Source organism: Podarcis cretensis (assembly GCF_951804945.1).
Source record: "Podarcis cretensis genome assembly, chromosome: 16".
Taxonomy (NCBI): domain Eukaryota; kingdom Metazoa; phylum Chordata; class Lepidosauria; order Squamata; family Lacertidae; genus Podarcis; species Podarcis cretensis.
In genome coordinates, this window is record NC_137186.1 from 41,080,516 (window position 1) to 41,104,302 (window position 23,787).

Below are 23,787 nucleotides of genomic sequence, written 5' to 3' on the forward strand. Positions count from 1 at the left end.
ATTTTGCCGGTGGTAGAGATGAGGCACAGATGATTTCCCAAGGCCAACCATTGAGGATTTGAACCCGTCTTGCAGGAACACACACAAACACAACATGATCCATTGGGTAAACCCTCTCGCTGTTTTGTGGTCATGGCAGGAACTGTGGCTCTGAGCTGGATACGAAGACTGCATATATGTAAATGAAAAGGGCACTGATACAGAGGACCTGCAACAATATGTGGTAACATGGAACACTTCTGTTCAGGGTTCTAGCAAGCCAGTTACCCCATCTGCTAGGATACTCCATTCCATTCCACCCACCCCACCTCGCTCAAAAGTTTAGCATCTTGTAGTCACCAGGGATAGACAAATCTGCCATTTTCAGGTCTCTCAGTTTTTTATTTTTCCTATCTTCAGTTTTCCACATCAATTTCTTTTTTAAAAAATCATGAAAATTTCTCAACAATTTAATGTAAATTTCTCCTAATAAACACTTAAAAGCAACAAGTGCATTTAGAAGATTAATACCATGGCGAAGACCCATTTATCCAGCTGGGAAAGGCTGCTGGAACAAAAATACCTTTGACTCTTTCCAGGAAGTGCAGATAATGAGTGTTTGTTGTATCTTGAGGGGAAAGCTATTCCATACGACAGCAGCAGCCGCACTAAAAGCCCTGCTCAGAGTTTCTGCAGAGCGGGCTTCTGAGATCTTTGGAACTTGCAAGAGAAACTCTCCTGCAGACTGCAGCCACCTTCTGGGTGTATAAGGGACAAGGCAGTCTCTCAGGTAAGCTGGTCCAAAGCTGTAGAGGAACTTTCAAGTCAGTATCAACACCTTGAGATTGGCTCGCTAGCGAACTGACAGCGATGCAAACCCCGTAAACAAGGTAAATATGCCCCAACAAGCAACCAAGTCACGGTGTTCTGCACCAGCAGAAGTGCCCAGATCAATCCCAAGGTAGAGCACACTGTAATGTCAGTATATTTAGGATACATAATGTTTAAACTATTGTGGTGAAGCTGGGGTTGCCTTTGTTCATGTGGTTTCAGATCTCTTGAGACATCCACGAGAGCTAGAAATTTTGTTCTTTTCCTTAGAAGCTGGTAAGGATGGCATGCTTTGTGTAACCTAGAAGTATTTTAAGAAAGTGATCGTACTGCATCAAAGCCGGGCATACAGGCTCTTAGTCCTTTCTGAGCCAACCACTTCTGTGTTCCCAAACACAGGGCAGGCGGGGAGAAGTCCCACACTTTATGAAGAAATTGCACAATTCGCAAGTAAGTCGCCAATTAGCTGCCCACACAAGTAACCTTTTGTGTTCCTGAAGCCGACTTTCCCTACAATGGAGCCACTTGTAAAGCCAAACGCTCAAGTCTCAGCTGCAGGAAGAAGGGGGGCAGGAAATCCCCAAGCAAACCATGAATTGCAGCCAAAGCGAAACATATTTCAGGGCAGACAGAAACATCCTTCTTTGTAGCAAGAAAAAACCCCCAAACCTACAACTTTATTGGTACTGATTTCCAAATGCTGAGGATTGCATAGAAGAAGAGACATATGATAATAAATGGAAGGAGGTGGGGGAGAAACTCCAGATGTTTTGGACTACCGCCTCATCAGCCCCAGCCCAAACATGAGGACAGGACTAGTCTCGGAAAGGCTGCTGGAGAGGAACGGCTTAGGAGGCAATCTATTTGAGAGTTCTCTTGCACAAGTCCTGCTGAAGCGGAACGGCGCTGAGCCCTGTTGTTCTGGAATGAGGCCCTCTGCTCAAAGGGCTCATTTGAAGGCGTTGATCAAGGGGACCCCCCGCACAGGGAGCTCCTGGTGCAGCTGGCGGAAGAGCATGGCACACTGGTTCCTCTCCTGGGCCTTGCCAAGGCTGTGGAAGAGCCTGGCCTGGAGATAAAGGACATCTCGGAGCTGCTCTTTACAGTCCACCTTGGCAAAATAGGTTTTGGCTTCGTTGAGGTTCAGGATAGCTGACTCCAGAGCTGTCGAAAAAGAGCAAAGTTTTTCTTCTCCTGCTTAAACATTTGTCTTGTTTGTTTCATAAAATCCATATATTGCCCAACTGTTAAAAAAACACCCCCCTTCTCAAAGATCAAACAGTGAAATATATTAAAATACAGTTGATTAAATAGATTATAAAGGCAGCTGTCTATCTGGGCCTTCGGGATTCTGCCTGAGCCAAGCCTCCACCAGCCACGCCTCTCCTCGGCCCTGCTCCGTCCCCTTCCCATATCACTTCCCTGGCTGGACTGTGTCCCTGGGCGGAGGACGGAGGGTGGTGTGTGTACCCAAGGGATGCCCTTGAAGGCCTGTGCCTCTTGGGCTGAGTCCTCCCACCCGCAATATATCATTCCGCTCGCATGCCTATGGAATAGAGATGGGGAGGTGCATGGAGAATTCTTACCTTCCGCCTTCTTCTGGGGAGGGTAGGAGGCAGCAGAGGCGACCTGGCACTTGGCCACCAGGAAGATGGCGGCTCCCTTGTCCAGCACTGCCCCATGAGCCAGGATGGGCTCGATCGCCATGTGCAAAATGCTCAGCGCTTGCTCGGGAATGCCAAGGATTAGCTGGAAGGGAAGCGGGAGCCCCCAAATGTCAGGCAGAGATCATCACCTGCTGGTTTAGATTTCGCTTTGCTGAATTAGGTATTGTGTACAAGTTAAAACGGGGTTTGGGGAACTTGTGACACTCCCAGGTGTGAGTGGACTACAATTCCCACCATCCCCAATGGCTGGCTGCGCTGGCCGGGACTGATGGGATTTGGAGTCCCAAGTGCAGATTATGTTGGTGAACGGCTGTTTTAGATCTCACATCCAAAGGTCATTCACTAAGCCCAAGTACAGGAGAATGAAATAAATGCCTATTATCCCCCCTTTTATTATAATTATTATAGATTTATATACATAAAAATATATATTTATTTACAGATAAAAATAAGAACCCCTGAAAACATAGAGCAATCATCTTAAAACAATTAAACACTGATAAATGTATTAAACTTATATGGTAAGTTTTACCATTTCTTTTTGTGCATCGAATTTTAAACTGCAAGCCTCTTGGGGCGAGGGGCTGTCCCCTTACGGCACACTGATAGAACTGCATAAAGGAGCAGGAGGAACAAAGCAGGTACTGCTTGTGCCAAATATACCTGGGAGAAAGCCAAGTTGAGGATGGTTTCAGAGGCCAAGTACTGGAGGCGGTATTCCTGGGACAGAGCCAGTGCCTGGAGGAGGACGGGCAGAGCTATTGTGTGGCACAGAGACCTCCAGTAGAGCTCAGCAATGGACAGGAGGACACTAAGTCATGCAGGGGGGAGCAAGGAAAGAAATACAACAGTGTGCGTAAGTAGAGGAGCGGGAAAACCCAACTCTTAGGAACGTAGGAAGCTTCTGCCTATCAAGTCAGACCACTGGTCCCAAATTGTCAAGTATGGCAGCAGTGGCTCTCCAGGGTTTCATAGAGCCACAGAACTTTAGAGTTGGAAGGGGCCCAAAGGGTCACAATAATAATAATAACATTATTTATACCCCGCCCATCTGGCTAGGTTTCCCCAGCCACTCTGGGCTGCTTCCAACACAATATTAAATACAATAATGAATCAAACGTTAAAAGCTTCCCTAAACAGGGCTGCCTTCAGATGTCGTCTAAAAGTCTGGTAGTTGTTGTTCTCTTTGACATCTGGTGGAAGGGTGTTCCACAGGGCGGGTGCCACCACCAAGAAGGCCCTCTGCCTGGTTCCCTGTAACTTGGCTTCTCACAGTGAGGGAACTGCCAGAAGGCCCTCGGTGCTGGACCTCAGTGTCTGGGTAGAACAATGGGGGTGGAGACGCTCCTTCAGCTATACTGGACCGAGGCCATTTAGGGCTTGAAAGGTCAGCACCAACACTTTGAATTGTGCTTGGAAACGTACTGGAGTCCAACCTGCTACAATGCAGGAAATGCAGTCAAAGAATTCCCGACAGATAGCCCGTCCAACCTCTGCTTAATAACCTCCATTGAAAGAGAGTCTACAGATTCCAAGATAGTCCATTCCACTGTCGAACAGCTCCTACCAGCAGAAAGTTCTTCCTGAGGTTTAGTTGGAGCTTGAAGCCATTGGTTCGGGTCCCACCCTCTGGAGGAGAAAACAAGCCTGCTCCATCCTCCACGTGACAGCCCTTCAGATATCCCCTCTCCTCTTCTCCAGGCTAAACATACCCAATTCCCTCAACCGTTCTTCATAAGGCTTGGATTCCAAATCCTTGACCATCCTGGTCAACCTCCTTTACATACCTTCCAGCTTCTCAGCTGGGAACTGGACACAGGACTCCAGGCTGGGTCTGACCAAGGCAGGATAGAGTGGTGCTATTTGTTCCCTTGATCTAGACCAGTGCTTCACAAACCTGGGTCCCCAGCCATGTTGGACTGCAACTCCCATCATCCTTGACCACTGGTCCAGCCAGCTAGGGATGATGGGAGTTGTAGTCCAACAACAGCTGGGGACCCACATTTGAGAAGCACTGGTCTAGACACTATACTTTCAGAGAGGGACATACCTATTCCTACCTAGGGATGCTGGGAACGGAATCCGGGACCTTCTGCCTACAAAGCAGGTGTTTTACTACTGAGCCACAGGCCCTGCCCAGCACTTGAAGCTGCTATTATAGCCCCAGCCCTTCTTGCAGGAAACGGAGAGAATAAAACAGAGGAAGCAGTGTGAAAGGAAGCACACTACAAGATATCTGAAGTGATTTACAACCAGAATAAAAAAAAATGCACAAGCATTTTATTCTTATTTTTAAAATAAATAAATACAATAAATATAAAGTCTGAAGTGATTTACAAGCAGAGTAAATAAACAATAAAAATAAAAATACACGAGCATGTTTATAATGTAATCAAAATGCTGGTGCTGCCCAAATGCCAGGAAAGCAAGAGATTATTTGATAGTGCTGAAATGAGGGCTGCCCTGATACCAGGTGGGCCTCCCTGGGGAGAGCATTCTGCATGCGGGGAGCTGCTACAGGAAAGCCCTGTGAGCTTCCTCCAGGCCCACAAAAGAGGCCCAGCAGGACCCCCAGCCTCACCCCACGGCTGCAGGGCTCTTAGAAGGCTCCCAGGGAAACTCGCCTTGGGAGCAACGGGCAGCTCAATGCTTACCTGATCACCATCTCGGTGTTCTTAATTTTCTGGCAGTGAATCAGGAGCTTCTGCAGGAGTTTGTGCGCCTCAGACATTTGATTCTGCGCTTTAAGCAGGATGGCTTTTCTGGAAGACAGAATCCCAGGAGCCCCAAAATGGAGTCTGAAGCACGTCCAATTTGCAGTGATTTCAAGTACTCAAAATCTCTTCCCTCAAAATCAAAGGGATGTCAAAGTGCTTATTTTTGGCTGGATCAAGCATAAGATTTTATTTACAGTGGTGCCCCGCAAGACGAATGCCTCGCAAGATGAAAAACTCACTAGACGAAAGGGTTTTCTGTTTTTCGAGGTGCTTCGCAAGACGAATTTCCCTATGGGCTTGCTTCCTTTTTCGTAAAACCGTTAATACCCGGGCAATCCGCGCTCTGCAAGACGAAAAAATTGCAAGACGAAGCAACTCGCGGAACGAATTAATTTCGTCTTGCGAGGCACCACTGTACATGTATCCCACATTTTAGGGCCTTACAGCCACCAACCACTAAAAACAATAAAGAAATAAATTCCTCATGTTCTTTTAAAAATATCTGGGAATTTAAATTTCTGTGGTTTAATTTATGTTTAAAATTTTGTATATTGTTTGTTTTTTATCACAGTAAGCAGCTTTTTATCATAGTAAGCAGCTTTGAGACCTAGATGATGAAAAGCAGGATATAATTTTTCAAAATAAAATACAGACTTCTAATAGTTTAATTCAAAGAATGGATTGCAATGAAGCGTCAATAGTTTCTGATTCAACCCTAATGCAGGGGCTCCAAAACTGTGGTCTGCAAGTTTCATTCAGGTAGTCCATGGTGTGTCCATATTATATATTCATAGTGATTTTAAATTGCATTTTAATTGCTTTTTATTTTTATTTATTTTATTTATTAAATTTATATACTGCCCTTCATCAAAGGATGAGTTTACAGTATAAAAACGCAAAAATTCTTAACATAATAACAAACAAACAAATAACCCCTCTCCCACCAAAGCATCTGAAAGGTCATAGAACTCAGCAAGGCAAAAGTCACCTCGCCATGGCAAGAGCCAATTGGCATCGGGCAACAGACTTTTCAGAAAGGGGGCGTTAGAAATTGTTTGCTTTCCCTCTATTTATGGGCTCACGGGTGGCATCCTGCCCTAACCAGAGCATTCACACTGCGGGCGCAGAGCAGCATGGTGTGCAGAATGCAGCTTGCTCAGATGCTGCGGAGGGAGGGAGGGGGGCACGCAGAGGGGCAGGAAGGCCCAGGCCCAATCTCTGGCATTGGGTGGCAAGCGAGGAAAGACTGCCTGAGCTCCAGAAGAGCTGCTGCCAGCCAGAGAAGACAATACTTGGCTGGGTAGACAAATAGTAGAACTTGCTCCATCTATCTCAGTCATACATACACTGACTGGCAGCAGCTCTCCAGGGTTTCCCACAGGCGTCTTGTGCAGCTTCACCTGGAGACGCCAGGGATTGAACCTGGAACCTTTCGCACACAGAGTAGGTGGTCTGCCACAGATCTGTGGCCTTGCCTATAGGGAATAAGGAAGCATCCCAGTTATGTTTCTCTCTCTTCTTAAAAGAAGCAAGTTTTTCCAAGCTCCTAGGGCTGTACGATGGGTAGTGAAACATCCAGCACTGGCAGTCCATGCACTCAATGGCTGAGGGCCAATGAGGCTTTTCCCAACTCATGCGGTAAAGCATTACTAATGCATGTACAAAACGTCTTGTGTATATTTTTTATTTTTATTTTCTACAGTGTAACAGTGGGAAAAGCTAGCACAAGTAGAAAGAAAGAAAGAGGAATACAATGCCTTATCCCACAGGCATTTTAATCCCATGTTAATGCTAATCCCTTTTCAAGGGGACATCAGAAGAGGCCCTTGTTCCTGCAGGTGTGTGATCTCTTACCTGTAAACCCCCTCGGTGCTATTCAGGGCTGTAATCCCAGCCACCAGGGAGCCAGCAACATGGTACTTGCCATCGTTCATAGCTCTGTCAAACTGGATCTTCTGCTCAAACAGCATCCACAGCTGGACAAGAACATTTCCGGATCAGGTTAAAAAGAAACAGGGCAGGAGTCTTACTTACACACACGCCTCATAAATATATGACATGCCAACTTCATATAGGTATATATTTTACAGAGGTACTAACATTTCAGGTTCTGCTTTCTTTGGCCTGACACAAATCAAAGGGTGCTGTAGCCAAGATGGCCATGACAGAACCCAGAGGATGGAGTGCTTGCTTTAGCAGACTGAGTCAGGTATTCTTATCCTCCAGGATGCAGTCGTCTGGCGTTACCGGTGTCACGTCCATGCATCCGGAAGTCCTTCCCGATATTCCAGGATCAGGTGGCATCCCTTTTCCAGTTCCCTCATCCCTGCAGTCCCCTCCCTGTCCCTTCACTGAAGGGAGTCTTTCGTCCAAGTCCTTTGCTTAGCCATGTGCTGCGTGGAAAAGGACTTCCTCTTGCCTGCCCTGAATCTCATGCCAATCACCTTCCCTGGAGGACCAAGGAGAGGAGGAGGAGGAGAATCACTTTTCTTTCTTCACACCATGCATAATGGCATCACTTGCCGCCTTCTCTCTAAACCAGGGCAGAGGAACCTGTGGCTCCTCCAGATGTTGCTGGATTGCACCTCCCACCTTCCCTGAGCGCTGGCCACGCTGGCAGGGGCTGGAGGGAGATGGGAGCCCAACAGCATCAGAGAGGCACCATGTTAGCCTTTTTTCATCAGGTGAGCTGCTCCAGATCCCTGGTCACATTTTGGGTAGGGTTTTACTTTTCACCTTTTCTGTTCGTCTTTCCCCAGCTGTACATTAACCTTTTTGAGATGTGGGAACCAGAACTGTTCTCACTCAAGTCTGCAGAGAGCTTCCTCCAGGTGAAGCATGAGAATTTAAGAGGTTAAGAAGCCCCCCCCCCCCAATCCTGGACACAGCACTGTTCAGAAATGCTACCCAAAGCAAGCTGAGAGTGCTTCTTCTTCCTCTTCTTCTTCATCCCTATGTCATAAAAAAGGCAAGTCTCTGCTCCCAAGGAGCTTACAGTCCAAACATTGGGCCTCACCTGTGCATGCTGACTGTTGGGAGGAAATCTCTCTTTCAGGTGCTTCAGTATTTCAGAGGCTGCTGTAAAATAGCCCTGAAACAAACATACCCAGAAAGACAAGACTGAAGTAAATGTTCAAGAAACTGGTTCTCAAAATAGAAACCTTGATGTCTATAGGAACTCCAAGAAAAAAAATTAAGATTTGGGGAACAATCCTGCTAAGGCTAAGTGCCTTTAAGTCACATTGATTTCAACAGAAGTGAGAACTCTCTCACTGAAAGAGCCCTAACAGAACTTGCCTTTGACTGGACTCTGTGCTTGACTATTTATTTGATTTCTTTTTTATTTCCTAACCTGCCTTTTTGCCATGGTACACAAAGGAGTTTACAAGAAAAATAGAAAATATAAAATGCCCCAAAATGAAACAGCCTGAAAATAAATAACTGATTAACACACCATTAACTGATTTGAAGAACAGGTTTGTTTGTTTTTTCTTTTCATAGTATGGCCTACTTTGTCAGATGCAGAAATGGAAAACTTAAAATGGTTTTACCCAAGCAGGAGCTGCAGGACCTGGGAACTATTCTCCATTAGACTCACTTTTTCAGGTGGAACCCCCAAAGCACATCATGGCTATACTTGGGCAGTCATGGAAAGCTATCAAACATACGACACTTGCATGAGTATCCAACCAGAAAGTTCACTTGACAAGGGGACTCCACAATGGGCAAGTGTCATCAATTTGCTGACGCCAAGGTGGTGGTCTGATAGGAGCTGCTCTTTCCCAGAATGGGAAACCGAGAACCCAGCCACATCTTGGAAGTGGGACCATCCCCTGGTGTCCTGCATGGACTGTGCAACAGCTGAATTGATTGGTGGGTGGGATAGTAGTGCCACAAGGAGAAAAAGCAACCCTACTGGATGAGGTGGGAAGGGGGTGGGGGCCTAGGGATAATTGAAAAGGTCTGGAAGTCTGACAGACAAGGGAGGCAAGCAAGCATGCTCACAGCAGATTCAAACGATACCCTGAATATATATTATTAGACATTATCTTAGGGCTACCATACGTCCCAACAACATTTGCGCTCAACAACTTTCGGGGTGTCCTGGTTTTTACTTTTTGAAATATGACAACCCTACAGTATCTATACTTATAGCAGCCCCCATTCACCAATTGGCCCTCGGGTGGATTGCAAGGCCATCACAACTAAAATCAAACCAAGACTTTTACTAAAATTGTAACACAGTCATACCTTGGGTTACAGATGATTCGGGTTGCACGATTCCGGGTTGCGCACCGCGCCGAACCCAGAAGTACCGGAATGGGTAACTTCCGGGTTTCGGCGCTTGTGCATGCGCAGAAGTGCTAAATCACTCTTTGCGCATAAGCGCCGAATCGCAACCCACGCGTGCACAGACACAGCGCTGCGGGCTGCGGACGCTGCGGGTTGTGAACGTGCTTCACGCATGGATCATGTTCGCAACCCAAGCGTCCACTGTATTAAAACCCACAGAACGAAGCAATAACAGTATTAACAGAACAGCAAAAGGCTGGTGAAAAAAACTGAGCAGTGAGGAGAAGCCCAGGGGGTGACAGATAATTCCTAGGTCTCTGAGCCTTTTAGAACCAAAGTGCTGCTTCAGGGGAAGAGTGACCTCTCCCTCCAGCCTCCAGGAAGAAAAAGAACTGCCAGTTATAGAGCAAATACTGCGTGGAACCAGAGCATGCAGTCACACACACACACACCACCCACCTGCTCCGCGTGTAGTTCTGCCAGGTGGCACAGCACCACAGCAAACGATTCGGTGTTGTTCTGCTGCACACCCACGTTCACGGCCTCCAGGCTGTTCATGCTCAGCAACATCTGGGCCTGTTGGAGGGCCATGGTGCTAAGGCAAGAGGAAGATTGAGCGCTGAAGGATGCTAGCCACAGACCCAGCACCACAGGCTATGTGAAGAAGCATCTCATGTACTTTGCAGTAAAAAATAAAATAGAATCCTTTGCCAGCAATTATTTTTTTTAAAAAATATTTTTTGCATGTTCCCTTTTTATTTTATTTTATTTTTGCAGAGCTTATTTCAGTTCTGCTGGTTGTGGGGATGACATAGAAACTTTGTAGGGCAATGAATCCTTGCTTCTAACAGCTAGAGATCTTCTCCAGCATTCCCTCAAACTGCTGAGGTTTAGTAGGGACATGTGAGATCTGCAACAGAATGTTGCAGCATGGGGTGCTGCCACCCGGTGCTCTTGGATACTCCATCCCACCCACCCAGGCCAAATTAATCAGCATTCCATCGCCACTGATCATGTTCAGTTCTTTGGGACTTCCCTGTAGGTTCACTGCATCTTCTTCTAGCAAAGTCAAGTTGTACATATACTGAATACAATAAGTTGGATTGAGCTGTTTTTTGTCTTCTCCCACCTGAAGCTGTTTCCCCCCTGGAGCGTGTGGGCCTGCTGTGCAGCCCTGGTGCAACCTATGGCAAGAGGGAGACATCCTGCAACAGGGAGCAGATGAAGCCTCTGGGGCCGACAACTGTATTCAGATTTTTGGTACTTCTGCTGCTGATGGGGTTCTGCCAAGCCTGCTGGTCAATCTTTCCTGTGCATGAGTGGTGCCACAATGGTTACATATGCAGCAGCACTCACAGCTTGAACACTGGAAATAGAAGGAATGGTTGCCCACAAGCTTCCGAGGTTTTAGAATTTTTATTTTTGCACCCACCCATTTTAGAAACTTTTGTTTTTAACTAACAGCAGAGATTACCAGGAAGCCTAAGTCTGTGGCCAATACCACATTCAGCAGCCTTTCCCCATTCCTGCAGAATCAGGGCACGCGGTGGGCGGGCGCAGGCAGATGAATAAGGGTCTGCTCTACCTGCGACCGTACAGTCTCCAAATGGCCGTCTTCTGAGCAATGCTGATGTCAATGAGTTCGGACAAGCTGTGTTTCCAGTGCAAGAGGTCAGAGTCCTTTAAGGCGCCCATTAGTTTGTTGGCAGTCTTCCCCGCAAAAGCTCTTTGCTGAACCAACGACTGGATCCCCAGGGAAGCTAAATACTAGGAGAAAGGAACAAAATAAACAAAGTCACAGAATTTGAAAAGGGAAGCAATTAGTCAACGAGAGCCCCAAGCAAACGACAAGAGCCAAGCTCGCAGGGCCAGAGTTTGGAGAAGGGATGCAGCTCAGCGGCAGAGTGCCTGCAGGAAGTCCCAGGTTTAGTCCCTGGCATTTCCAAGGACAAGGTGTGTTTGGGGGAGCAACTGCGAAGAGGGTGCTTTTGGTGTGTCACCCCAGTTACAGAACCTTCTCCCAGGGAGGGCTGCAGCCAAGCATCCAATGTATTTTTTAAAAAGGGAAATCTGCTGTGATTGCCCTTTACAATTGTAAAAACTGCAGTTTTGCTTATTGCTAACAGCCCTTAACACATTTAATCCAAGGGCTGTGTAAAACGGTTATAATGACAAAGGAATGGATAAATAAGGGTGGGAGAGACATACTGGCAATCCGAAATAGACGGCTTTCTTCACAGAGTGCTCCAAGAGCACACAGCTGTCCGACCTTTTCTGCTCCAAGATGTACAGCCAGCTCTGGAAAGTGAAGAGTTAAGGGGGGAATGAATGTTGCATAATAGTTTAAATCAGTCTTTCATAACTTGGTACCTTCTAGAGGCTTAGGAGTACAGCATGTGCTGGCTGGAGCCGACGGGAGATGTAGTCCAAAACATTAGGAGGACACCAGGTAGGGGAAGGCTGGTCCACAGACACAATAGAGGAGCAGTAGATTCTCCTCTTTTATAGATGCCTGTAAACTGCCTTTCAGGAGTCAAGCATGCCAAAAGTGAGCCTCACATTAAGAATGGATGCCAGTGGACCACAAATCAATGGGACCCACGGAGTTATGGTCATAGGTTTTGACAGTGGTTGATGCTGCTTCTGATGTTTCACAGCTTTAAAGTTTTTATTCTGCCATTGAGGCAGGAATCTTCTCTCTCAAATTGGTGCCATTAAAGGGGAAGGAAAACCTATAGAAGCCAAGGCATTTACCAGTAAAGATTAAACTCCTACAAGCGTTTAAGCTCCCAGTGCAGTGTTCAAATGGTTAAGGAATACAGATTAAGCAAAATAATGCTTTTACACAGCCATACTTGTTACGGCCAGAACCAGCTGGAGGCAAAGAATCAGCTTTTAAAACCTAACAAATCAATTGTTTTCATTTCCTTTTTTAAACTAGATGAAACATGGGCTGGATGGAAACAACAGATCACAATTTTAAGCCATTTAGTAAAACCAGCCAAGATTTTTGCAGACCTGCAGCCTGTCCGATCCTCAGAGTTTATGGCAAATAGGAACGGCATCTGTGAAGGCACCAGTAATGGAAAGGAAGTGAGCAACAGTTCTGTCACACCAGCTGAAAGCTTCCATCATCTTACCAGGCAATGCTGCAGGCAGACGTGGTCATTGGACTCCTGAGCGATCCGGATAGCTTCCTGAAGGGCGAGCTCAGCCTGCTGGCTACAGTCAAAGGAAATAGAGAGGTAGCCAAGAATCTCTTCATGCAAACTCATCCAACAATGAGATGTTACAGGCAGGGAGGTGAAAAAACCCAGGGATCTGTTAGGAGCAGGGCCTGGAACTGTCAGGGGCCAAAAAGATCATATCCCATTGTTGATTCCCCACCCCGCCCAGTGGACTTCAGGGTTAGCAATAAGCAGAATCTTGATGCTAAGAGCTGGGGGGAGGGGAAGCACTTCTGATCCACAGTACACTCTGGGACCTTTGCACGGAAATGCAACCACAGTGCAAGGGGTCAGCTCCGGAAGGCAGAAGCAGAGTGGTAGCAACAGCAGCTGGGAAAATAGGCCAAGGGACCGGCTGGATATGTCTGTGTGGAGATCAGCATAAAGAGAGAGAAGACAATCCCTCTTCCCCCACTGGCACGCTGAGGTCCCCCTTCTCCCTCCTTGGCTCATTGAAAAAGTGGCTGGCTCTCAAGTCTTGCTGGGGGGCTCAGGGGGTGAGTTGTGCATCGGGTTTTAGAGAAACGTTCAGTCTCAGTTGATTCATTTTCAGCACAGCAAGGAAATGAACAAGTGAGTGAAATAACCACTTCCTTTGTGTTAAAAACGTTTCATCCATTACTGGAATGACAAAGTTCAGGAAACATCCTTGATCAAAGCAATCCCGTCAGTTGCTGTTTATTTGTATAACCACATTTCATATCAATTTTTTTGATATTATTGAATGAAACTCAGTGAGTCTGGATTGTATCCAGCTAGGCCATGCTCACTGTGGAACCACAGAAATCAAAGGAGTCAAGTCAAAGTCTATTCATTCAATGGGCCCACTCAAAGGCTGACTTCACTGAACAAATCATGTTATTCATGTTTCCCTCCATTAAAATGCTGGTGATGACCATCTTTCCAATTTCCTATTACTATTTTATTCTTTACCATCATCTTATCACTACGATTTTTAGTTTATTTTGTTTTATTTGTTTGCAGTTACCATTACCGCTAAGGAAGGGAACTATAAGAGCCTACCATATTGCATACCTGACCTCCCCGGAACCCCCTTGTGCAAACATCCTTACCTTCTGAAGGTGGCATGCTGAGAGGGCCTTCTTCCCCTCCCCCCAAAAGGCAGAGAGCTTTTAAGTGCTCCGCCTTGCTTACCAGGCAAGTGCTGCTCAGCAAAGGGGCTCTGAGATGCCCTCGCGAGATCTTATGGGACCATCTTGAGTTCACATGAGATCTCTCAGAGGGAAAGCAGCAATGTGACAGATGTGGGGGGGGGAGATAAGATCTCATGCCAATTTGTGCAGCAGGAGGAACACAAAGCAACTCACTAGTGACCAAAGCGGCAGTGCAGCGCAGCCAAGTTGAGAGCTGCGTATCTCAGGCTCCGCCCGCAGCCTTCATCGCCGTTGCTTTTGCTTTCTGCGCCGGTGAGAATCAAGCGGTCAAAGTAGTGAAGGAGACTGTGTGTTGAACTGAAGACATCTTGGACCCGAAGGCCGTTCAAGTAGCTTAAATAATGCTGGAAGTGAAAACAGCAGCAAACAGCAGCTTGTGAGTGATCAGAGGCAACTGCAATGGCTACATTGAACACAGATTTAGCGCACAGTAATTTGGTGAAAGGTTGTGAGGTCACCAAATGATAAATCTAGGGGCCATGAGGCCAAGAATCTGGTGGGCTAATTTCAAAGCACAGTACTTTCCACTTTCCTTATCACTGCAGTCCCCAACCACATGCTCCTCTTTTTCCTGCCCATTCCCTCTTTCTCAATTTCCAACCCCCTCCTTCTCTCAGCATTCTGTACCAATTCCCATTGCTTTCCCAGGTGCCCTACCTTTCCTAGCTGCTAATTTGTTGACACATTCTTCTTTTCTGTATGCCCTCCTTTAGAAACAAGGCACCTCAACCAAAGACAGCTATGCTGTCTGACCTGCCTAGGACATACTAGCTCAGCCAATGATGGTCAGAGATGTCACTAAAACTGTTACCAGTGCTACCAACACCAAACTGCTGAGTGTGCTACAGTACAGATTACACCAGACTGCCTAGGTGGGGGGAAACCAAACCAAACCAAACTTACCGCTTCAGCAAAATCTGGGTTAAATTTTAACAAGCTGTTCAACTCCTTTTGCAAACATGCTGGGGAGAGAGCTTTGGTCTCATCATTTTTCAATAAAGATGCCTGGAATTAAATTAAAAACCTGTCACTTGAGCAAGCAGACAAAGACAAGCATGAATTTGCTGGGATTAAAAACCATTTAATTTTATTATCACCACAGCAACAGAATCCCTTCCATATCAGGAAGAAAAAGGTGGTTGACAGCATGTTTACAAATTACCATGGAGAGATTTAGCCAAAGCTTCGTTAGGCTACACTCAAAAGAGAGGCTCTTGCTAATTTGATTACGAGAGATGAAAAGCATGCTTAAGGGATTCAAGCAAGAATGGCTCTCAAACATACCTTTCATTCTAGCATCCAGATGTCAATGCAACTGAACTCAAAGGAAAGGCTGGGATCCAAAGCCCTTTGAAATTGTCAATTACATCAACAATATATTTTATTTTAAAAACCGTTTCAGAATTCCAACAGAGTGAATAGGTATTAAGGTGTGAGGAAACAGGACAGACCTCACATGGCATTTTAAAGACACTAAGAATGGAGCATGTCTGGGAATAACCAGGTGCCACCATGGAAAAGCCCCCCTCCCCAGAAGCCACACCTTTAGCTCAGCCGATTGGCAGGTTTAAGAATAACTATTAACATACCTGTTGAGAGAGGAAGTATTCTGCTTGCTTCTGTGACAGCGGGCCATTGCAAGATATTTCTTCCTCCCTTGAGACAGAGCAAAAGACCCACTGTGAAATTCCTTCAGAATTCTAGCCTGCTAATAATTACAAAACCACCTTACCCCAAGGCTACCAAAGAGGCTGAAATGGCTTTTCAATATGCTCAGCCTATTGAATCATAAATGAAGAAGTCCTGGGGGGGGGGGGTGTCAAACACTACTTCTGGCCTGAACCACTCACTCACTCATTTTCAGCCCCTCATTTGCAATATGGGTGTAATATTGACTACCTCCATGTCTTCCCAGGGTTGTTGTAAAAAAGATTGAGATAATGTGCCTTAAGGAGTGGGGGGAGCTGGAAAATGAGCTTAGAGATACAGCACGTTTTGCATGAGGAAGATCCTACATTCAATTCCTGGCATTTTCTGTTAGAAGGATCTAGTCACAGATGATGGGAGAGACCTTTTCTCAAGATTCTGGATGGATTTGCTGTGCCAAATAATGGTTCCTCATTATCTTGGAAAAAAGGGACAAGTGAGGTGCCACAGGTTCTGTCCTGGGCCTGTTGCTGTCCAATATCCTTATAAACAACTTTGAAGGAATTGAAGGGATGCTCATCAAATGTGCAGATAACACAAAGCTGGGAGGGGTAGCTAATGCCACAGAAGACAGAATTGGGATTCAAGATGGCCTTAGCAGATTGGAGAATTCGGCCCAAACTAACAAAATGCGTTTCAATTGGGACAATGTAAGGTTCTACACTTGGGCAGGAAGAACCAGCTGCACAAATATAAGATGGGTGATATCTGGCCTACCAGTAGTACCTGTGAAAAGGATCTAGGGGTCTTAGTATACCACAAGCTTCACGTGAGTCAACAGTGTGATGCAGCAGCAAAAAGGTTGCATTAACTGAAGGTTGCATTAACTGAAGTCAAGTCTAATGTTTTAATCAAGGTTCTAGGTTGCATTAACTGAAGTCAAGTCTAATGTTCTAATCAAGGGAAATTATAGTCCTGGTCTATTTTCCCTTGGTCAAACCACAGCTGGAGTACTGTGTCCAGTTCTGGGCGCCACAATTTAAGAAGAGTATGGACAAGCTACAATATGTGCAGAGGAGGGCAACCAAGGTGATCAAGGGTCTGGAAACCAAGCCTAATGAGGAACAGTTGAAGGAATTGGGTTTGTTTAGTCTAAGTGTGAGATGAGATATGATAGCCATCTTCAAATATCTAAAGGGCTATCACATGGAGCATGCAGCAAGCTTGTTTTCTTCCGCTCTGGAGGCCACGGCACGAACAAGTTACAAGAAAGAAGATTCCAACTAAACACCAGGAAGAACTTTCTGACAGTAAGAGCTGTTTGACAGTGGAACAGACTCCCATGAGAGGTGGCTGACTCTCCTTCCTTGGAGATTTGAAAGCAGGGATTGGATGGCCATTTATCATGTATGATTTAGTTGAAATTCCTGCACTGCAGGCGGTTGGACTAGATGACCCTCAGAATCCCTTTCAACTCTACAGTCCTATGATTCATATGGTTGTGCTGGCAGCAGCTGATGAGAACTGTAGCCTAAGACATCTGGGAGGACACCAAGCTGACAAAAGCTGCTGGAAGGATTTATTTATCAAAGCAGGGCAGAGACAAGTTTTAGGAACAAATCTTAGAAGCTTACCTGAGAGGCCCATCAAATTCATCTTTCTCCATCTTCCCTTCCAGCTCCCCACAGTGGGTCAGTTCCATCTCAGTCTCGTCTCCTCCGCTTTTCTTCTCATCATTTTGGAAGTACTGCTGAAGAGCCGTGTAAAGCTTGTACACTTGGCTGAATGAGAGCTTGTTGTATGCCAGGATCATGTGGCGCAGGAACAAGCCTACACAGAGAGGGAGGAGGGATCTGTTTCTTGGAGTGTATAGGAGTGTATTAAGATGTCTTGATCTCCCTCAAATCCTGCAGTACCCACTCACACCACTATGGGGAGCCAGTCCTTATAACCAAGATAAGTGTACTCCACGCTAAAAAATAAAAATAAATCACATGCCCAAATAAACTCTAATTTTGCACTTAATGCTGCAACTTAAGCAAAGCAAATCCATCTTGTTTTGCATAGCTTGTTCTGGTCATGAATAGTGCTTAGGAGCTCAGTGGCTCACTTAACATGCAACTCCAATCACTAGAAACAATATTCAACCATACCATTGGCTTCTGAGATTTTAACTGACATTTCCCATCCACTTTTCTGTATATCTTCACAGGCGTAAGGATCAGAAACTAGTACAGACTCAACTCATAGAGAACTGAATTCTTTGCTCTCCAGTTTTCCTTTACTCCCACAGACTTTCAGCAAATGTATAAACCCACCCATTCCTTTCTGACCTCTCTGCTAGCCACTCCTTTTATAGAGGAGTTTCCCTAAGACAGTAAAGAATTCTCAGACCTCCTCATCTCAAACCAAAAGGCTTCTTTTTCCTCTTTCTCCCTCACACACAGTTTCCTCCATGGTCTCCACTAGTGAAAACATAAATGAAAGGCTGCTTCTCACCTGACAAAAATTGGCACACTGAAGTCACTAATCAAAACCATGTTTTGTGCAACGCACAGGTATTGAGAAACTGCACCGTGCTGGAGTTTTAAAAAACTTATCAGTGCAAAATATAATCAGATGTGATAAGCTACACATATGACTCTGTGTAATGTTAGAAACAGCTTTACCTTGAAAATAGGAGGAAAGTGAGAGAAGCCCTGTTTTCTTTCCCCTGCCCAGGAAGAAGAGGTGAGCACTGTGGGCCCAGGACTCTGGCAGCCCCTAAGGATAAAGAGAGGCTCTCCAAGGTTTTTATATAATAAATGATACAGTACCTACAACGCTGGTTTTGTGAACTTCTGGTTCTGTTCCACTGAATGCCTCCGAAAGATCATCAAAGAATTGTTCCATATCTTTCAACTCCCCTCCTGCCATTAGCTTTATTCTGCAAGTGATACCACCACACAGAGAGTCAGATCATGTCCATCCAGTCCAATTCTGCCTACTTACTTTGGCTGAAGCTCTCTAGGAGTCTCAGGCACAGGCCCTTCCCATCACTTGCTACCTGATCATCTCAACGGGACATGTCCTGGACTGAACCTGGGACCTTATGCATGCAAACCATGATAGTCCACCAAGCTATTGTCCTCTCCCCAAAGAATAATTTGGGGAAAGGGGCAGGGGGCAGCATTCATTTAGAAAGTGGCATTAAAATTAGATCAATCTGGAATTTTATTATTATTATTATTATTACTATTACTATTATTATTATTATTATTATTTTAAGAATTATGTGCCAAAGAACAGGGCCAGAAACAGACTCGGTTAAAAATTACCAACTCAACAATCTGTATAATTTTCTGTGTATACAGAGCACTTGGACGAGGATACTAAAATACTAGAAATGACACCATTACATGATGCTACTCTGTTAGTTTTTTTGGGGATTTATAGGTAGACATGTTCTCCACACCTTAAAACTCTACAAGCAAGCATTTGCAAAGAGAGCTTTAGGTTTTTTGGTTTTTTTTAAAACAAAACTAGATGTTATACAAATCTGTAGCCAGGATCCAAAGAACTACACAATTAACTCTATTATTAGAACTTTTTAAACAGTATTCTGAAAGTGACTTCCAAAGCAATTTGTGATATGACATGAGGGCAGAGATGTCTGTTTTCCCAAGACCATCCCACAGACCATGTGCCCACCGGGACCCTCAGAGTAGCTATTTAGCTCCTCAACAATATGTCATTTTCTCCCAACAGTGGCCAAAATAAATTTTATAAGTCAATGTTCTAATCCTTATTTTCATTTGCCCAAGGGAAGATCATTCTGGGGGAGGGAGATTTCAGCTGGAACATATGTGGTGTGGCTCCCCTCCCATAAGGCTGTTCTATAAAGGTTATACAAAGTCCTATATAAACAAATGCAACTGCTTCACATTTTTAAAGAACAGGATATAAGCAAAATCTGGAGTGAGCTAAACCCATCATACATATTCACAGGTAAAGGAAAAAGGACCCCTGACCATCAGGTCCAGTTGCGGACGACTCTGGGGTTGCGGCGCTCATCTCGCTTTATTGGCCGAGGGAGCCGGCATACAGCTTCCAGGTCATGTGGCCAGCAGGACTAAGCCGCTTCTGGCGAACCAGAGCAGCGCACGGAAACGCTGTTTACCTTCCTGCTGAAGCAGTACCTATTTATCTACTTGCACTTTGTGCTTTTGAGTTCTAAATTCCAAGTGCCTATTCTGATGTAGCCAAAGCAGTACCATTCTTGCAGAGACCTATTCATTCAAGTGGGACAGCCTGAGAAAGTGGAGGGCTGTCAGGGCTTGCCAGGTGTTTTTGGAGGGAATAGGTTGGATGCCTAAACAAGGCGCTTCTACAGAGATTGGATATGGTTCTTGCTTCCCCACGGGAAGCTTTCTTCAGGCTGGGCCTAGACAGATTCCCCCCCCCCCGTCAAACACCTGGAGGGGCATAGAAGCCCTCAATTTCAGCCTGCCAAGAGTATTACGGCAGAATAAACCTGCCCCCTGTTGGAGGAGAGCCTCCCCTGGAACCCTTAGGCAGCTCTAAGATCTGACTTGCTGGGATTTAGGACTGACTCCTGAACGAAATGAACTAGAAAAGGGAGAGGGAGGCTTGGACACTCTGAAGAAAGAACTACAGTGGTACCTCGGGTTATGAATTTAATTTGTTCCAGAGGTCCATTCTTAACCTGAAACCATCCTTAACATGAGGTGCACTTTTGCTAATGGGGCCTCCTGCTGCTGCCACACCGCCACCGCACGATTCCTGTTCTCATTCTGGGGCAAAGTTTGCCATCCAAGGTACTACTTCCGGGTCAGCAGAGTTTGTAATCCAAAGTGTTTGTAACCCGAGGTACCACTGTACACTCAAGCAGACCCCTGGAAGAAGAGGCATCATCAAGCTTGGGGAAACCCCTCACACCCATGGTTTGCAGAAGTACACCTGCATGTGATGGGGGATGGGGGGGGAACCCTAAAGTGGGGGGGGGGGACTAAAAAGCAGTCCAATGAGGTTTGAGCATGCTGAGTGGCCTTGCAATATTGACTATTAAGGGCAGGGAGAGAAGGAAAGACAGGAAAACGGGGCTGGGGAATTGATAGAATAGAGTTTCCTGGAAAATGGCTTTGTTGGCTTACTGCATATAACCAAAACATTCTGCACTGCCTTTTGGTTTGCCCACTTGTTTAAGCAGCCACATTACTCTGTTTCAGGTTACTTAGACAATGCAAACTTTAGATCAAAAGTCACTAAACCTACTACTACGTCAATTTATCATGTCCTTAACTACATACTTGTTTAATTCTGCTTGAAAAGTATTCAGGGTTAAGATTAAGAACTCTCATCTCAATTATGCTTATGGAAAGAACAAATGAACTTACCTTATTTGAACAGAACTCGCTAAGTGAGGGCAGCATTCTTCAATAGCCTTAATCAAGCGAGACAGTGTCATATCAGGCCCCTAAATAAAGCACATGGAGAAACACGAAATAGTTAACAGTAATTTCTAAATGAATACAAAAGTAAACTGTACCAGCTCCAACATCTATAGCCATCTATACTACTACAGGAAAGAATGTGCCCATCTTTGCTTGTTGCACTTGCACTACAAGAATTCCCAAGCTGGGTAATGAAGGAAAGAAAAATAACAAATAGCTCCCTATGCATCCGAAGAACCCTACTGAAAGTCCACCTTCCTTGCAGCTATGAAGGTGCAGCAGCCCTGTCTTCTTCACCTGGACACTCTGGCAGGGCCATCAAAGGCAGTCCTACTCCCAGTGCCCATTCACTGTATCTCCAGCGAAGAGGGGCCAGAAAACATAAAAAGAGAAGAGCACTGCCAGAGCTAAACAAAGGAAAACCCTGACACCTCTCGTGAAACCTAACCTACCTCACCGTGGTGTTGCGAGGGAGAGAGAACCATGCACACACCACCTTGAGCTCCTTGGAAGAGGAAGGTGGTATAGCAATGCAGACAAAGAACAAACCGCAAGCTTTCGCCGACGACAGTCCGCACGGGCATGAATCTGGTGCCCCCGTGTGTGTGTGTATGTAGGTGTGTGTTGGAGAATAAGCGGCGAGGCGAGAGAGGAATTAAGTGCATGAGGGACAGAGCTGAACCCGCGTCCGGCCGCAGCGTGGCCACTCCGCCCCCGCCCCGCTTCCCACCTGCAGCAGAGGCAGCAGCAGCCGGTTGAGGCGCCGCCTCTCGAGCAGGCTGAGGTGCGGCCCGGCCCGGCCCAGCTCGCCGACCAGCACCAGCAGCGCCATCTTGTAGGGAGTGACCCAGTCCTTGGTGCCGAAGACGTTGGCGTGCACCACCCCGTTGGTCATCATGGGGTTGAAGTACAGGCTCTCGTGCACGCTGGCCATGGCGCCGCTCCCAGCCCAGCCGCGCAAACGCCGCCGTCACCCCGGCAACCGCGCCCTCCTCCCCGGCGCCAAAAGCCAACCGGGAGCCAATCAGAGCGCGGCTCCAGTACGCCGTACCTCTGGGTTGGAGTGGAAACGCGGGGCGCGATGTCAAAGGTTCCGCGTTGGTTTGGTTCCACGTCAGGGGGGGGGGGGAAGGTAGGGTATGTAAGTAAATATAAAACCATAGCAGGGCTGTTCTGGCTTGGTCAGTTACACAGAATGGAAGAGCTAGCCGCTAGGCAAACCAACCATGCATTACAAATATGCCTACAAATACGACACGAAGTTTGGCAACAGCGACCCTGCCTGTGCTAACCTCTTGCAGACGACAGCAGTGCCTGGAGACAGGCGGTCAAGTCGTGTATCCACGGTAGTGACCAAAGGAAGAATGACCGCTGGGAGGAGCGCAGTGAAGAAGAAATGCCATGCTGCATCAGCACCAGCACAACTAGATACCTTCATCTGCCCAGCTAAGGTTGCCACCCGTCTTATATAATACAGGATTGCCCTGTATTTCAGTGTAAAATTCTAGATCCTGTATTGAATCAATACAGGACACAGTTCGTCCTGTATTTCTGCTCTGCTGTGAGCTCTCTCTCTCTCTCTTGGGAGAGAGAGAGAGGACCTGAAATACAGAACAAAACTGTATCAATACAGGACGTAGCATTTTACATTGAAATACAGGACAATCCTATATTATATGGGACAGGTCACAACCATACATGGAGGCAGCAGATCTGATCTCCAAGGAATGCATTGCCTGCTCTTGCTGTGGTGGTGGTAGCAACAACTGTGGCATGCTCCTTGTGTAGCCTTATGAGGCTTTGCCCTTGGGTGGGGAAAATATTGCGCCTGGGAAAGGGAAATGGGAGTCAACAGACACTCAAGGAATAGTTTCGGAGAAAAGGCTTTTATTTCTACCATCCATGAACTGGTAGAAGGCGCAAGTGTGATAGTTCACAAAAGCATGCACAAAATTCACAGTCATGTGCACAAGCATATATACCCCTTTCCAGTTCCCTCCTCCTTTCTCCTCCCTCAGGAGTCCTCTGAGCATGAACAGAAAGCTGTCTTGGGACTATTGGGACTCTTGGCACCCTTCCCAGGAAAGGGGTTTCAGAGTGTTCAGATATGTTTCAATCTCTTGTTCTGGCATGGTTCCCGGACAGAAGGTAAGTTGCAGTGTGGTTCTTTAGCAAGGCCAGAAGGCATCAGAAAGGCCTGAGAAACAATGGACTGTGTTCCCTACCTTTGTTGCAATCTTTTTAGTTACAGCAAGCGGAATGTTTCTGATGCTTAGCTAATGCCTTTTAGCTGCTGAGAAAAATGATTTTGAAAAGCTCGGAGAAGCTTTGAGCCTGCTTTGGTGGGGGGTGACTTTGGGCCGAGGTGAGGTCACCTGTCCTCACCTTCCTTCACTTGTAGGCTGGATGTGCCTCCTCCATAAACAGCTCCACACCCCACACACCCATGCAATGCCGTCTCTACAGCAGCCTCTCAGCATAGGATCATAGAATTGTAGAGTTGGAAATGACCCAAGGGTCATATAGTTCAACCTCCTGCAATGCAGGAATCTCAGCTAAAGCATCCATGACAGATGGCCATCCAACTTCTGCTTAAAAACCTCCCAGGAAGGAATTGTATAAATAAATAAAAAAACCTCCCAGGAAGGAGAGTGGATAGGAGGTGCTGCTGGACTCCTCCCATCCCAGGGAGGAAATGGTGGGGGTTGCTCTCTGGGGTCTCCTGGGCTCTGCACCTGCCTGGCGTGATTCACAAAGTGGGCCCCTCCCCTCCTGCGATGGCCTTTGATTCCCACTTC

At 46.3% G+C, this 23,787-nt stretch overlaps 1 protein-coding gene across 4 annotated transcripts; it reads right to left on the bottom strand.

Annotated features, from left to right (window-relative positions):
• Positions 1 to 1,450: 1,450 nt before the first annotated feature.
• Positions 1,451 to 21,951, bottom strand: LOC307205416 (anaphase-promoting complex subunit 5-like). 4 transcript variants are annotated; one of them, XM_079957761.1, is made up of 17 exons: positions 21,720 to 21,951; positions 20,933 to 21,012; positions 18,353 to 18,462; positions 17,171 to 17,366; positions 15,479 to 15,545; positions 14,793 to 14,894; positions 14,043 to 14,233; positions 12,628 to 12,709; positions 11,696 to 11,785; positions 11,073 to 11,254; positions 9,947 to 10,082; positions 8,211 to 8,285; positions 7,049 to 7,170; positions 5,132 to 5,239; positions 3,141 to 3,288; positions 2,397 to 2,559; positions 1,451 to 1,974 (listed from the first exon to the last, which is right to left on the bottom strand). In XM_079957761.1, exons 1-17 carry the CDS (start codon positions 21,921 to 21,923, stop codon positions 1,760 to 1,762), a joined length of 2,271 nt encoding a protein of 756 aa, XP_079813887.1. In that variant the 5' UTR covers positions 21,924 to 21,951; the 3' UTR covers positions 1,451 to 1,759. The 4 variants fall into 4 exon arrangements, with proteins under 4 accessions (XP_079813887.1, XP_079813889.1, XP_079813888.1 ...); XM_079957763.1 differs by lacking the exon at positions 18,353 to 18,462 and adding an exon at positions 18,206 to 18,299 and having other exon boundaries at positions 21,720 to 21,858; XM_079957762.1 differs by lacking the exon at positions 14,793 to 14,894.
• Positions 21,952 to 23,787: the final 1,836 nt, after the last annotated feature.